The 17,361-nt window shown below is 43.4% G+C and overlaps 1 protein-coding gene across 2 annotated transcripts in view; it reads right to left on the bottom strand.

Annotated features, from left to right (window-relative positions):
- The window catches only part of LOC149211084 (transcription initiation factor TFIID subunit 5-like), a 339,491-nt gene that overhangs the window by 218,440 nt on the left and 103,690 nt on the right, over window positions 1–17,361 (bottom strand). For both annotated transcript variants that reach the window (XM_089396907.1, XM_089396906.1), the window contains exons 6-7: window positions 8,908–8,995; window positions 8,600–8,712 (exon numbers count right to left, since the gene is read on the bottom strand). In XM_089396907.1, coding sequence (XP_089253033.1) covers window positions 8,600–8,712; window positions 8,908–8,995 — 201 coding nt within the window. The remainder of the gene's footprint in view (window positions 1–8,599; window positions 8,713–8,907; window positions 8,996–17,361) is intronic.

Here is a 17,361-nt window from a genome sequence, read left to right as displayed (position 1 = left end):
GTGATCATCGGTGTCGACATGGGTCTACAATCCTCCATGTGGAATCTGCTAAGGATGTCCAAAATATACTTCCCCTGCCCCAGGAAGAAATGCCCCTCCTCCTGCCACACCTCCAAACCCAAAAAGTAATGCATCAAGCCAATGTCCTTCATCTCAAACTCCGCCGCAAGATCTCTCTTGCAGTGCTCTATGAGTCTCTCTGCACCTGTAATGACCAAGTCATCCACATACAGCACCAGAATGAGAGGCTCCTCACCAATCACAATAAAGTAAAGGTTTGGATCTGCCTCACTCTTTGTGAAACCCATCCCCTGCAAGTATGTATCTATCCTAGAGTACCAAACTCTGGGAGCTTGCTTTAGGCCATAAAGGGCCTTCTTCAATCTGCACACATGGGACTCCTTCCCATGCACCTCAAAGCCCTGTGGCTGCTCAATGTACACCTCCTCCTGTATGAAGCCATTGAGAAATGCGGTCTTCACATCCATCTGGTGGATCTTCCAACCCATCTCTGCTGCTATCGATATAATGGAGCGGATCGAAGTATATCGAGCCACGGGAGCGAAGGCCTCCTCATAATCAACTCCCTCTACCTGGGAGAACCCTCTAGCCACAAACCTCGCTTTGAATTTCTCAATGCTGCCATCTGCAGCATGCTTTACCTTGTAAAGCCATCTGGAAGTAACCACGGATTTGCCCTCAGGCCTCGGCACCACCTCCCAAACATCATTCTTCATGATAGAAGAATACTCCTCCTGCATGGCCTCTCTCCAGACCTGCTGGCTAGTTGCCTCCTCATAGCTAGAAGGCTCAGAGTCAAGGATGTTGGTAACCATCGCCATATAGCTACAAAACCTCTCAGGTGGTCTACTCTCTCTGACCGGCCTCTTCGGTTCAGCAACAGATGTGGCATCTCTCAAGGTGTCCTGAAGCCACTTGGGCTTCCTCTTCCCTGAGCATGCTTCTCCCATAGGAGAATGAAACTCCTCCTCCTCATCACCATCAGTAGCCTGAACTCCTGACTGTCTGTCCATTGTCCTCCTGCCTGCACCTGAACCTGTAGAAGCTGAGGTACCGTGTGAACTGTCCATCAGTGGACTCCCTAGTGAATTGCTCTGTGAACTGCTCTGCATGCTGCCCGGAGCACCACCCCTCTGGCTCGGCGAGCCACTGCTCACTGATGGACCTGACATCCTCATAGATGTACCTCCGGATCCTCCTGATCCCTGCCCACCGGATCCCTGCGACTGACTCAACTGCTGCTGAGGGTCTGGCTGATCCAGATACTCTAACTCCCGTGACCTCCTAAAGGCCCTGTCCTCCTCGAACTTCACATCCCGTCTGACAACAACTCTCCTTTGTGCAGGAATGTAAATCCAAAAGGCCTTTGAGGTCTCACTGTAGCCCACAAAGATACCCTTCTCTGCGGTGGGCTCTAGTTTGGTCCTCTTCTCCTTGGGTATATAGGAGTATGCAATGCATCCAAAGATATGAAGATGACCAAGATCAGGCTTCTTCCTAGAGAAAGCCTCCTCCGGAGTCATGTGCCCCAAGGCACGATGCGGACTCCTGTTCTGCAAGTAAACAGTTGTGTTGCAGGCCTCTGGCCACAAGAACAATGGCAACCCCTGATCATGTAACATGGCTTTGGCAGCCCCTATGATGGATCTGTTCTTCCTCTCTGCAACCCTGTTCTGCTGGGGTTGTAAGGAACAGTGAACTCCCTCCTAATGCCTGCCTCCGCACAATAATCAACAAACTCTCCAAAGGTGTACTCTCCTCCATTGTCCGACCTCAGGGACTTGATCTTCCGACCTGTCTGTGTCTCCACAAGAGCTCTGAACTCCTGAAACCGCTTGAAGACCTCACTCTTGGTCTTCAAGAAATAAATCCAGGTCCTCCTGGAGTGATCATCAATGAATAAAACATAGTACTCATATCCACTCAAGGAAACATGAGACATCCGACCGCTCACATCGGAATGAATCAAATCAAGTATCCCTGTCGCTCTGCTGTCACTGCTAGGAAAAGGGGATTTGGCAAACTTGCCCATCGCACAACCTCTGCAAGTATCGAAGTGATCAGTACTGAAATCTGGCACACCTGTAGTGATCTCCCGCAATGTCCTCAAGGCTCCATGATACATGTGTCCCATCCTACGGTGCCAAATCTCACAAAGCTCAGAACTGCTAGCTCTGCTGTCGGTACTACTGCTCAAAGCCAAACGGGGCTGGAATGCAAACTTGTACACCTTTGCATGGCGTACACCTATCACTCTAGCTGAATCAGCTGGAGTGCCCCTGGGATACATCAACACCTGTCCTCCCCTGAACAGTACCTCATATCCTCTGTCCTCCAAAGCTGAGACGGATATGAGGTTCTTCCTCATCCCTGGCACATAAAGAACATCTGACACTTTCAAGGGAGGTCTGGACTCCCTCTGAAATGTCAGTGTCCCCACCCCGACTGCTCTAACAACTCTGTCATCACCGAGTACTACCTCAATATCAATGCCACTCTCTGAAAGCTTTGAGAAGTACTCCAGGACTCCTGTCATGTGACGTGAAGCCCCACTATCCACATACCAGATACCTGAAGATGCTCCGCTAATCGAGGGAAAAGCATGCTCCCTCTGAACCTGTGTGGCAGGTGATCCTGCACTAAAGGACTCACATGTAGTGAACGCAAACTCCCGGTCAAAACGACCTGCAAAGTCCTCAATCTCTGCTGAAGCTGCCACGTCCTGGTTCTTCCCCTTCTTCTTCTTCTTCTCCGGACACACAACTGCATAGTGTCCCATCTTCTGACAATTCCAACACTTCACCTTGGAATAGTCCTTCTGTGTGTTACCCTGTTTACCTTTACCTTTGCCTTTGCCCCCACCACCGCTTGTGGAAGCCTGCTTCTTCCCTTTGCCTTTCTTGCCTCCTGCCACCAGTGCTACGTCCTCATCTTGCTCAACTGGCTTGGCTACCCCAAGCTGTCCTTTCCTGATCTCTGTCTGAATGCAATCATCCCAAAACCTCTCCCATGTGGGAAGGGTCTCACGTGCACAAACCCCATCAGCAAAGTTCAACCATGAACGGGGGAGGCCATTCACTGCAATCCGCACCAACTCAATGGATGGAATGGCCTCTCCAATCGCTACCAACTCATCTCTCACATTGGTAATCTTTGTGAGATATCAAGTTGCACTATCATTACCCATCTTAATGTTCTTCAGCTTCTCCTTCAGGACCATCTTCCGGTTCTCATTGATACTCTGGTAGAAATTGGACAATGTTGTCCACATCTCATGGGCATTGCTCTTTCCTCTCACATGAGGAATGCAATGGTCTTTGATTCCGTCTAGAATCAGTCTATTACCCTTGTTGTTCTTTCTATTATAAGCAGTCAATTGAGTAGCATCAGTAGGCACAACAACAGGGTGTTGTGTTGTATGCACCATGATATCCCAGACTTCTGCCTCCTCAAAGATACTCTGCATTCTCTCCTTCTAAACGTTGTAATTTGTATGCCCATCCAACCTATCATCCACCCTCAATCCCAATGACATCCTGCTGTCCTAAAACTGAAAAATAGCACTGTTGTGGTAAAGATAAAACTGTTGTTTATAAAAAATCAGCTTGCTGGAATTTTCTAAGTGAAAAATCAGCAGCTGTAATTTTTTTTTCTTTCGCTGTCTCAAACTGCCTTTCAGCACTCAAGCTCTGATACCATGTATAAATTTCTGTTTTCCCACCCCGGTTTTCAGTTTCACCTTATTTCTCCCATGTAGTTAAATGCCCATTCCCATAACCATACATTTAACAAGCTGAAAAAATAAATATTGCTGAAAACACAAATTCTGGAAATTTTACAGAATGCTGGAAATTGCAGAAATAAAAATCAGCAATCATAAACAGCCATTAAAACACATTTAAACACTGAGATTTTTGGTCAACTTGACCCTGGAAAAACCCCCTACAACTCTTGGGGAAAACCAGTTTGAGAGCTCTTCTTTATTTCTGGAAAATGCCTTTTACAGTGAGAAAATTTTCAGCAAATAAATTTCAACAAAAACAAAAATTTCCAGCAAGCAAAACTTATCTGTTTTCAGCCCAACAGACAATCTGAAAATGTTGTACGAGCTGTACGGACCGTACGGATGTACGGACTGTACGGGCGTACAGACGAACTTGTACGGACAGACCTCGAAAACTGTGCAGAAAATCGCCTCCTCGATATTCGTGCTGAAAATCAATTTTTCACTGTTTTGCTCACAAAAATCTGCCTTTTTCTGCTTGTTCTTTGAGCTGTACAGATTTACTGAAGTGCTGCCTTGGTATGTGTGCCAAACTGCTGCCTCTTTCTCCTCCTTGTTCAGAAATCTCCCTTGCTCTCTTGCTCTCCTTCTCCCAATCTGCTCATGAAAGAATGAATGATCTTTTGCTCCTTTTCCTCCCTTAACCCAACCCTAAATGACTTTTGGATGATCCCTAAATCCAATGGCTGAGATTAAATGCTATTTTAAATCTCACTTTCTATTTTTTAATTCACCCCACTTTAATAAAGACCTACTTAGTCGTTTATTTCCAAAGTCACTTTTCCTTTCTAATTTTTCATTGACTTTATAAAAGTCACTTTAAAATTAGACTTAGTAACTTTATCACTTAAAGTCACTTTTAAATTAAATTTAACTTTATAAAAAATTATAAAGTTACTTTAGGAGAAAAATTAAATTCTTTTGGACACTTTTCCCTAGGCCAAAGATCAAAGCCTTAGGGAACCACCTGTCCTCTGGTACCAAATTTCAACATGCTCAACAGCAGTAGCAAAGAGAGATCAGAGAGGGGTTGTTCAACAGTTGTTGGCAGAAGGATTTCACTGAAGGAAATCGAACTTCAGAGGGAGCTTGTTCCTTGGAGGATTTCTAGTGCCAAAGAAATCTAGATCCGAGTTTTGCAAGGACAGTGGCGAAAGAGGGAGAAGAGAACTCGTTCGACACTCATTTGAGCAGAGATGGCAGTTAATGGACTGAGGGATCAGGACAAGTTGGATGGAGCATTCAACTTTATCATTTGGAAGGCCAGGATCTTAGAAGTTTTGGACAAAAGCCGCATCAAGGATTATGCCTTGAAGACAGTTGTTGTTCCGGTTTGATGTTGATCCTCTCAAGAAGTACGAAGAGGCTTAGCCAAAACCGAAGTGCATGGTCTTGGACGGAGTCAAGGATCACGTGATCCCACATATTTCTGAGAAGGACACAGCAAGGGAAATGTGGGAGGCCTTGACCACTTTGTACGTGGGAACTTTCATTCAACGGAAGATCTTGCTTGAGAGTCAGTGGAGACAGAATCAGATACAGAAGGGAGAAGAAATCAATCCCTTCCTTCTCAGGTTGCAAGGGATCCGAGACCAGCAAACTTCCGTAGGGTCTACACCAAATCCTGAATTCATGGTCAAGACTATCTTGAACGCAGTCACTGAAGACTTGGAAACCTTTGTCCAGACTCCAGAGCATCTTGGGCAGGGCTTCTCTCCCCATTTGAGAGGAGATGTGGGCAGCACTTCAATAGGAAGAGATCAGACGAATGAACAAGGCAGGAAGCAGCAACAAAGGGATCAAAGCCAAGAAGGAGGAAGAGGAGGATGCAGCTTTCGCATCAGCAGGACAGCAAGGGCAGCAGAAGAGGAAAAAGAAAGACATATCCAAAGTCAGATGCTTCAGATGTGGAGAAATTGGACATTTTGCCACGCAGTGCCCTCGAAAGAATGGAAAAGAAGAGAAGTGTGACTCAGGCTGCTCCAGCGCAAGCTAACAAAGAGGGCAATGATGATGATTGCACCATGAGTGATCATGCACCTCTAGAGAAGAGGCGGGGCGATATTAATTTGTAGTCGAGAGGACTACAGGAAAAGGGGCAAGATCCTTGAGGTGCCCAAACTCTTAGATCACGTATGGCTACGGGAGCCCTTAATGACAGTAGCAGAATGACGGGAGTCGGTTGGTGCTAGGGATGATGGAGCGACAGTGGCAGAGCTAGAGTACCAAAGTCTGAAGCAGCGTTGACCTCGGAAGAAGGGCAAAGAAGAGAAGTGTGACTCAGGCTGCTCTAGCGCAAGCTGACAAAGAGGGTGATGATGATGATTGTGCCATGAGTGATCATGCTCCTCTAGAGAAGAGGTGGGGCGATATTGAGCTGTAGTCGAGAGGACTACAAGAAAACGGGCAGGATCCTTGAGGTGCCCAAACTCTTGGATCACATACGGCTACGGGAGCCCTTAATGACAGTAGCAGAATGATGGGAGTCAGTTGGTGCTGGGGATGATGAAGCGACAGTGGCAGAGCTAGAGTACCAAAGTCTAAAGCAACGTAGTAGAGTGTTGAGCAGTGCGGGAGGCACAGAGCAGATACAACAGCAACGCAGTAGCATTAGAGGGTCAACACAGATTAGCAACAAAGGTAGCTTCAGCATCACGAGGTATCCAAACTGACCAACATGTCAGCTTTTGGGTGACTTTTTTAGTTGCATAGTTCTCAGCAACTGAGTTGCAGTGCAGCAGTTAACAATGGCAGTGCTATGGGCAGCATGATGCAGCGTATTGAGAGGGAGTTGCAATACAGATGCAGTAGTGATGGACAGAGCAGTACAGGTTGCGGCAATGCAGTGGATGAAGGGCTGCACGCCAAGCATCAGCAGCGCAGAGGTCTGATGAAGTGGATCAGTGTGATACTTCTACTGGGAATTGTTACTAGAGCACATTCCTCACTAAGAGGGAGTGTTGATTTTTGGGTAGCGTCGAATGTGCTCTAGCTCCGAAATTTTGTGGAGGGGCTAGAATACATGAGATCTCCAAGACCCAAAAATCGTTTGGTAAAATTCCACCCGCATTTTATTTTATTAAAATAATTAATATTTTTAATGGGGTTCCTAAGTCTAAACTTGGGAAAATTAACATATTAATGGGTATTAATGAAAATATGGGTGAGAAGCTTCTAAGAGACGAGGATCAAGTCTAATTTAATCTTAGCCGTTGATTAGAGACATAATCTCGGTTGTTGATTTCTCAACAGGAAAAGTATAAATGGAGGCTTGGGGTCAGTTAGAGAAGACACACAGAAAGATTGAGGTAATCGATTTTCTACGGTGAGAAGATCTCCAGAAGGAAATCGATTGGAGATATCTTGCAGTTGAGGGGCAATGATAGTTCAGGAATACAGACAAAGAGGCGGAGAGAATCTTGTGGAGGCAGCGCAGCAGCCAAGAGAGCTGACGTTGGGCCAGACTGGGCCCACGCAGTGTTGACGCAAAGCGAGGAGGGCCAACGCAGAGGAAGAACTGCCTTCCACGCATAAAGCTGGGGAGCTGCCAGAAATTGCTAGAACAATCGGGAAAGTTGACGCAGTGGGCAGAAGTGCTGACACAAAGCCTCATAGAGCTCCACGCAGTTACTGCGAAGAGGCCGCACAGTGGTAGCCGGGGCCAGCGAGTTTTGCTGTCGGATCAGCCGGATTCTGCTGGGTGAAGTGAGGTAAAACTCACTCAGGTTCTCCGCCATTGTATTTCACTGTCACTGGTTTGTCGGGAGGGAAACCAACATTTGTATTCAGAACTTTTGCTTAATAATAAAAAACGTTCAGAGCTGCTGCACCGGTTTTCCCGCATTGGGTTTTCCGGGGATGTTTAGTCCTAAAATAAGTGTATCCTTTGCATGTTTGTCTCATTTATTTTTCAGTACTTGATCTGTATAGTGGCGTAGGCTACAGTATATTTACATTAATATTTCTGAAAATAACTTGTTAAATGAAGAATACAAATAGGTAATGTAATCAGTTTTCTGCAGTAGCATTTCTGGTTTGTTAGATTCAGAAATTTTCACTTACAATTGCTAGTGAAAACTCAAACGCATAGGCTAGACAGGGAATAAAGCAGAATAATATCATAACATTAAGCAGATCTGACATGCATGTCTCGGGCATGAGAAAACTGCTCAACAATAAAGGCGGAGGAGGAGGAATGATTCAGATCTTAGAGGCAATTATGAACACCGAGCAATGGCAGGACTGCAGAGATCGTTATGATGGGGCTATCCAATGAGGTTCAATTCAAAACTGTGCAACCATTTAGCACCAAGAATAGGTGTATGCAGACTTTGGCAGAGGGTTTTTGACAGACAGAGTGGTTAATGAGCAGGGTAGGAATTCGCCTGCTCTGATATCATGTTAAACACAGACATGGTATGGACAGGCAAATAAGATAGAACGGGGAATACAGTATTATTCACAAAGCTATGCATTTATAATACATCCTTATGACCGCCGGTTTCATATTCCAAGGTCTCTTGGACTCCAGTTACTGTTCACATTCCACCACACCAACCCTTAGCAGATTAGGTGTCCAACAAATATATATACAGCAAATATTATACTTCCTATGCTAAATGCAAGTACGCACAAAACAAACAAATCCCAAATCCATGCAAGTGTATAGTATTTATTATTAAGCTGCAAATTAAATCTGGGCATAATAGCTGACCACCTTATTGCACAATAGTTTTCTTGGAATTCAACAATTTAAATACCTCATCACTAACTAGCCAACATTTTCACGCTTACCCCCCAACGAATCTCTTTTTGATTTATCTGTTCAACAGCCTCTTGACTACTTCCTGTTAATGTTATGACTTCTCCTTCACTCGAATATGGACCACATGGTTGTCCAGGAGAGACTGTTCACAAAAGATTGATATTTTATAAGACTGTTTTGGAAAAAAAATTAAACGAAACAATTAAGTATAAGAAAGCATGATATAAAAATGGAAAAAGCTATTGCCAATGACTTTACCAGTAAAATATTATTAATAAAAAACAATGAAGAATTTATAAGCTATACGCTATAAGTAGGGTGCCTGAAACAAACTTGCCTTGGAAATTTATCCTTTCATTGACGATTCCAAGCATGATTTTACACTCTGTCTTAAGCAAATATTGTAGCAGAAGCTCATAGGAGTACTGGAGTACAAAAAGTAAAAAAAAATATAAAAGCAATATATCAATAAACATTTTTATCAAACCAAAATTTGCAAGTGTATCACTAATACATTTACTGCGCTTTAGACCGTGATTTTTTAAACAAGTATCTGCATTATCATATAAATATGCCGTTTATTAAAATCAAAAAATTCCAGCTATGTTAAACTATAAAGCGAAAAGAGAGATAAATAAACATTCATTACATGCATTATACTCAATGTCAGAAATATACCAAGTAATATTGAGGCAAAACCATTTAAATTAATCTTACAAATTCAGACATTTTTGAAAATGATGCCCCTGAAATTAATCCAGAATGTAATATGTTCTTAATAGCCATAACGATATTGCAACCAAAGTTTTCGAAACCTGAAAAGCCCAAAAAAACAGATGGAGCGCTGGGCAACTAAATGTTAGATGCCTAATCTTGAGGGATTGAAGTATATTGTAAATATTATATTAGGAAAAATATGACGAGTCATAGGTGAATAGGTAGAGTCATTAGGACCACTTGGAAGATGAAACTCTCTAACTCTCTTACTCTCTAAGATTTCACTTACCCTGCCTTGTTTAAAATCCTTCCCTACAGAGACTGTAAACAGAGCATCACACAAAGGAATTAAGGAATAAAGCAACTATGTATATTTTGTGGTTCGTTTGGTAGATATAGAGTTTGCAAGAAGATAATGATGCAGCTTCTAGAGACATTGATTTCAACTAGAATACTCCATCAATATACTCACAGATTTGTTTGAAGATACAAATGTGTGCCATTCATGCGAGGAGAGTTAAAATAACGCCAAAAGGCATTCAACTTGCAAGGTGCATCCAAGGGTAAAGGGCAAGCTGAGCTCTATGATGTCGATGTGTAACAAAATATTTTCTGGACTTGAGTTATATGTTATGTGTGTGTCTGTGTATTTGATAAGGGAGAACCTTCACAAAAACATATTGTAGACAACTCTACTACCCAGCAAAATCCGCAAAATCTCTAACTTGTGCCCTGTTGCCGCAAAATCTAGCAGGCCAAGTGCAAAGCCTCACCAGGCGAGGGCCAGACCTTATGGAACAAAAGAGAAGGGTTGTTGCAGTCCCCTCAGCGACCTTGCAACCTTTCTCGTGCTCTTTAGTGGATTCAGACCACAAGGGAGGCTTTCCTAAATCACCTATAAAGAAACTATAATATTGGGACTTGTTACCCACCATTTTGTGGGTGATATCCCTAGGAGAAAAAATTTCTCCAAGATGGTCCTCAGCCGGCAGCAACCAGCCCCTTGCAGCCACTAACTAGCTCATTGTGCCACTTCTCTGCCACTTGAGCCAGCCATCTGGTCCCTCACCCATCTGCCATGATCGTATGTTTGAAGGTGGGCCTCCCGAACCTAAAGGTATGCCTTGTCATTTGGTAATTGAGTATTGTAGTTTGCTTATCATGGACACTTCTAGGAAAGGATTAATGGGGGGATTCAACGGAAACGGACTAGGTTTGTGCTCTCGTCCCCTAGACCCCTTTTTAGATGTTAATATTGGATTCTAGTCCCGTGGGATCTCTTTTACTGGCCATTTGGCTTTAGGGATGGTACTTCATGGGAAAACCTGATTTTGGTTGCGTGGTTCCGCTCCCTCATCCACATATATTGCCCCCTTTCCACTCATTATAACCCCCCCATTCATCATTTCTCCCACCTGGGTCCACATTCCTCCAATGGGTCCACATAGGGTCAACTTTCCCCTTCCCCTTTCCCACACCTTGGGTCAAACCCGGAGCTTGATACAACTAAAAAGAAAAGCAAAAGCATAATTGGCCACATTCAATAGTAAAATGTACCACAAAATGCAAAAGATGGTTGGGACAAACACATTAGCACATGGGCAAAAGCGAATACATGAGCTCTACCCCATCATCATGGCCATCACCCTGGTCCCTAGGGGCCCTAGATGAGCCTCCTCTATTGTTTAGGAACCCATGATTGTCCCAACTCATGGTGGGAATGCACTGCCCTACCTTAAAAGGGGTATCCACGGGTACATCTCACACATCATGTGCTTACCCCTTGAGCCCCGAGCAGTTAATTAAAAAAAAATCATAAAATGCAAAGGCATATAAAGAAGGGTGGAAAGATCAAGGCCAGGGCACCTCACATACCACGGTTTCTCCCTCCTATACATTATATACCCAAGTGCGGACTTCCCTTTTACTAGCTACCCTTGTACCCCAACATGTGGCCCAAGGATGCCCCTTTGCACTCCCTACTCCATTCATCTTTTTATCACGTGCCACCACCTTTTAAAGGATGTAGCTTGAACATATTATCCCCTTTAGAAGTAGAAACCACCTAATGGGATACTTGGTTAACCCCATTTGGAGATTGGAAACATTAGCACATGCCAAAGCCCATTATGGAAGGGTATGCCATTATGAAGTCCCCACTTGTTTTCCATGCTTTGTAAGCTCTTTTACTCGATTTCCTTGATGACTTGTTGTACTGGAAGGCTAGGGGACACACTGGATCTTATGCAAGATTGCAAGTGGTCTCCATCTTGGGTTTGGTCTCCCTATACGGGATCCTAACCCTCGAGAGGGCTACATTGATACATGTAGAGTGTGTGTTGAGAGCCATGGGCCTCCACAGCAGTAGACAACACTCCATGGATCCCCAGAGATGTTCAAATATTGCTCAAGATTCACCTATTGGACGAGGAAGACGCACACAGTTCACCTTTGCCAAATTGGCCCCACAGTCGTACCATGCACTTGGTAGACGACCTAGGACTTGTATGCTGATGTGGCATCACTTACACCATCATTTGAGCCCTTACAGATGGTCTACAAGCATCTTCGACTTACTTGGAGGCCCATGAGGTCACTTGTGTGACCTCACAGCCATTGGGAGCACCACAGGTTTATTATGTAAAGAACAAAGGGCCAACCCTTGTCCATTACTTTTGGAAGTCCAATTCATCATTTTGGCACTTATGGACTTCATCAGGTTTCTTACAAAGCCCAACGACATGCATTATTGATTATTCGACCTCTTGAGAGGCTTATTATGTTGTTTATGAGCTAGTTTGGTGGGCTTGTCACCAAAAGATAGTTATTTGCACATTATTTTAGCTTATGGGCTAATGTAGGCTCAAATTAGGTAATTCGAACTCCTAATGACTGTATAAATAGGAGAGACATGAATTCATTTTGTATCATCACTTGGATTGGACCTCTCTCTCTCTCTCTTGAGAATTTCGCATTTCCTTCTCGATGGATGAAATTGGAGGATGGATGAATTTTGATGTTTGGATTGTATTTCTTATCTTGGAGCTTCTTAATTGGAAAATGTATTGATGGTTGGATATATTCTCTTCCATGTGAGTACAACATTGATGTTATTTTCTTTTACTTTGTCACATACATTGATCATGGGATTTTCGCTATTTTAGGGCTAATCGCTGCATGCATTTACTGTTTCATTGTGGAATTATATTTCTATATAGCCTATCTCTATGTATGGGCCATGTTTGTTGAACAAATTTTCCTAGAGATCGAAGTTATCTTAATAAGCCATATTGATTTGCAAACTAAGTATAAATGCTTCAAGGTCACTCTCTTTCTTTGCCCTAACGCTAAACGAAGTTGCTCTTAAAGCCTCCTTGAGCTAGAAACGAAATCCATTTTCATAATTCTTCTTGACTCCATATCCCCAAAGGAATTAGGCACTAATCCACCATTAGGTGATTACCTTAAAACCTATGTTTCCTTCACCTTTCCCCCTCTTTTTTAGGTCTAGCGCCACTGGGCCACCTAGGGCATAATTTTCCCAACAAAGTAACCATAGAAAAAGTCTATCTCCAGGCCTCTACTGCGTTGGTGTTTCCTCAAGCTCTCCTCCAGCTTTGAAGAAATTCCGACGATGGGATTTTGAGATATCCCAAGCCCTATCCCTGAGACCAAACTTTGCCCTGGTGTTCCCTAGGCTAGTACCTCATAGGATCAATTTGGCACCTCTAAGTGAAAACTCTTCTTTTGATCATTTCCCCTTCCTTGTTTAGGTTAAGATCATCATTAGTTGCTAAGCTCCCTCCCCTTAACCTAGGCTGGGTCTACTTGTCTTTGTGTGGTCCCATTCCTCATCAAAGACAATTATTCCGAGACAACTTGGGAATCCAAGTTTCGCAAGGATTTTAGGGATTGGGAAACTCCTTTACAAGTCATATTCCCTTAACCTAGCCCTTAAATCCTCACCTCCTTCTCCTAGAAAGCTTTGTACCTTGCTTGAGGAGCAAGCAAGCTCCATTCTTAAACTCCTTCCAGGAAAAGGATCATTGAGATCACTTCACACCCATTGCTTGATTCATCCTCCACAAGTGACTTTCTATATACTGGGTCTCCTCCCATTGGTGAAAGTTCGTAAAGAGTAGGGAGTCGTAGCTGAGGTGACAGTGGGCTAAGTCTCCATCGTTGCCCTTGATCTAACAGTGCTCCCTTTAGGAGTCCCTTTAGGCCCCCTGCTAGTTTGAGCGGTAACATTTTGGCGCCATTGTCGGGGTGGAAGAAGGTCTACCACCCTAGTGAATCATTGAGGAATTGATTCATTAACGACATCTATAAGCATTCCTCTGGTGACTCCACTCATTGTCCAAACCCCTAATTTACTTGAAGGCAACAACATTCCTCCTTTAACTAGGGTTGCTGCAAAAAGGGGAGAACGAACTCCATCACCTATTGGAACCTCGCTTCTCCCTAAATTTGAGAAAGTCAGTGATCCATCCCCAAAGATGCCATCTAGTTCTAACACTGACCAAAAACAAGATCAACCCAAGATAACCAAAAGTGAAAGACACTTGGTTAGTGTCTTTGCCATTTGAACTTGAGTGATGATCCCCAAACCTTTACCTGAGAAATATAACCGATGGTTACCAAAGTACAAATTCTATTGGCAAATGTCCCTATGATGATCTTTGATGAAGATAGGCTCACGATGTTTTTTGGTCTATCGCTTGAAGGACAAGCAAGAGAATGGTACCTTAGCCTTCCCCCAGCGTGCATAGAAGACTGATGACTTTGAAGACCTATTCATGAAGAGGTGGTAATGCAATGCCCAAGGAAACTAACATTGAAAAATTCTAACAAATAACCAAGGGAAGGGAAGACGTGCAAGAATTCATTCAAAAATTTGATAGGGTAGTCAAGGATATAGCTGATCATCTGAAACCATCTGAAGCTAATATCCTTGATAAATTCATAAAAGTTGTGGGTGACCACTTAACTTATGTATTAAGGGACAAGAAACCTTCCACATCGGTTGAAGCCAAAGAGATAGCAATGGAAGTTGAGGAAAACCTACGAATCTTGAAGGTACGTGCCATTGACAACCCTAGAGCTAAAGTCGAGACCAAGAAGGAGAAGTCCAAAGATCAACACGAAGAAACCCTCCTTGCCATCCTCAAGAAAATGGAGAAATTCGCCAAAGAAGCAAAAGCACGTGAGAGCGTTATCATGAATAAAATCATTTCCTTGGAAAGGGCCCAAAAAACTAGTTATATTCCAAAAGGAAAACCCTTTCCCAAAAAACAAAGTGAAGAAGATAGGCCAAGCTCGTCTCAATTCCCAAACACTTTGGCTCCAACTAACATTGTTGAGCCGGACTCATCTTCTGAGGATGAGGGAAGTGAAGAGGGAGAGAGTGAGGGTGAAGAAGTTGATGAGCAGGCTAACATTTTCGAATCTGACATATTCAACATTTTGCTAGGAGGATCATATACACACCCTCCCATTAGTGAGGTCACCCTTAAGGAAGATAAGCAAGAACCCATTCTTAACTCTGATAGCAAGGGAAAGTTAAAAGGGATCCAACATTCACGAAAGGAAGGAAAATAGAAAAGACCCTACAACCTCTAAGGAACCATCTAAAGAAGACTCATTGCCCAAGAAAGCCCCTCCCAAGGAGTCTCTCCCTGAAATTCCTCCCAAGAATGATCCCCCAACCAAAGCCAATTCGAAAAAGGATCACCCAAGGAAGGAAAACATCAAGAAGAAAGAGAAGGGAAAAGAGGCTAAACTTGACATTAATATAGGGGTTGTTGTAGGAAAAATAACCATACTCATTCCTTTGAAAGATATTGCGAAAATTCCCAAGCAACAACAACAAATCAAAAAGTCCCTAGGTATTCAGGAAGAAGAATTACCTGAAGACTTACAAAACATTCATATTCCTGACCGAAACCCTAGGTGTGAACCATTTATGCTCACTTTGGCTATCAATGGCCTCTTCTTACACAATCGTATGTTAGACTCGAGGGCTTCTGCAAATATCATGCCCTTAAAAGTTATGAAGCAACTCCTTAAAAGTTATGAAGCAACTTGGTCTCAGCGTCACTCGGTCGTATAAGAAGGTATGTGGTTTTAACTCCAAGCCTATAGAGGTGGAAGGTCTCATAAAGGACCTTAAGGTTTCTTTGGCTAGGAACCCTAACATATCCCTTCTCATGGATGTCGTTGTCATTGATATTCCTGATGTGTGGGGAATGCTATTATCTAGGAAATGGGGGGCTACCATTGGGGGTCATGTTCAAATGGACTTATCATATGCTACCATCCCACAATCTGATGGAACCCGTTTTATCCTTTATAGGGAACCCACCTACCTATCTCATGTGATTAAGCCTGGACCATATTACGAAACACATGAAACTGAGAAGCCTTATCCTATTCTCCCAGCTCAATAATTTTGTATTCTCAAACGACCAATTTCTAAAACAAGCAGAAAGTGGAAGCCTAAAAAGGATTATTAGGCCAGGGACTTGGTCTTGGTTGATAGCGACCCAATGCCTGTCAAGATCCTTGGAAAAGTTGGCGAAGAATATTATTACATTGCTAAAGTCAACGACAAACTTTGGCCCAAGACGGTCAAATTAAGTCATATCACCCCTTTCTTTGAGACTTGATATTGTATCATATGCATGGTAGAGTAGGATGCATTGCATGTTGATTTTGCATTAGAACTAACATCATATGATATTTTTCATGGTAGATTAGTTGTATTTATATTAAAATTTGCATATTTTATTTTTTTTGTTGATTTTACAGCCCAACACTAAGCATGGGTGATCATAAGACACCGTGAAAAACATGTTGCCCCATGGGTTTAGTCATTGACATGTGCAGGTAACAGGTCTACGTTGGAGTTCTCGTGACCTCCCGTTCAACTAGCCTCGTCCACTTCTTCGAGAGATCACGTCCCAATTGGAGCCAGATGTTAACCACCATTTTGTGGGTGATATCCCTAGGAGAAAACAATTCTCCAAGATGGTCCTCGGCCGACAGCCACCAACTAGCTCGTTGTGCCACTTCTCTGCCACCTGAGCCAGCCATGTGGTCCCTCACCCATCTGCCATGATCTTATGTTTGAAGGTGTGTCTTCCGAAACTAAAGGTATGACTTGTCATTTGGTAATTGAGTATTGTAGTTTACTTATCATGGACACTTTTGGGCATGGATTAATGGGAGGATTCGGCAAAAAGAATGGGCTAGGTCTGTGCTCTTGTCCCCTAGACCCCTTCTTAGATGTTAACCTTGGATTCTAATCCCATGGGATCTCTTTTACTGACCATTTGGCTTTAGGGATGGTACTTCATGGGAAACCCTGATTTTGGTTGCGTGGTCCCGCTCCCTCATCTACATATATTGATCCTTTCCACTCATTATAACCCCATTCATCATTTCTCCCACCTGGATCCACATTCCTCCACTGGCTCCACATAGGATCAGCTTTCCCCTTTCCCTTGCCCACACCTTGGGTCAGGACCAAAATGATGCCCCGGAGGTTGATGCAGCTAAAAAGAAAAGCAAAAGCATAATTGGCTACATTCAATAGTAAAATGTACACAGATGGTCAGGACAAGCACATTTAGCACGTGGGCAAAGGCCAATACATGAGCTCTACCCCATCATCATGGCCACCAACCTGATTCCCACAAGCCTTATATGAGCCTCCTCTATCATTTAGGAACCCATGATTGTCCCAACCCATGGTGGGAAATGAACTGCCCTACCTTAAAAGGGGTATCCACTGCTACATCTCACACATCATGTTCTTACCCCTTGAGCCCCGAGCAGTTAACTAAAAAAAATCATAAAAGGCAAGCCGCAAAAGGCATATAAAGAAGGGTGAAAAAATCAAGGTCAGGCATCTCATTTACCACGATTGCTCCCACCTATTATATACCCAAGTGTCGGCTTCACTTTTACTAGCTACCCTTGTACTCCAGCATGTGGCCCAGGGATGCCCCTTTTCACTTCCTAATCCATTCATATTTTTATTCCAGGATGCATTGCATGTTGATGTTGCCTT

The sequence above is a fragment of the Pinus tabuliformis genome, chromosome 1_2, assembly GCF_031772625.1.
Source record: "Pinus tabuliformis cultivar Carrire ecotype Pingquan chromosome 1_2, CPIR1, whole genome shotgun sequence".
Classification (NCBI taxonomy): Eukaryota; Viridiplantae; Streptophyta; class Pinopsida; order Pinales; family Pinaceae; genus Pinus; species Pinus tabuliformis.
Note: the sequence above shows the minus strand (reverse complement) of the source record. Positions and strands in the feature narration are given on the sequence as shown.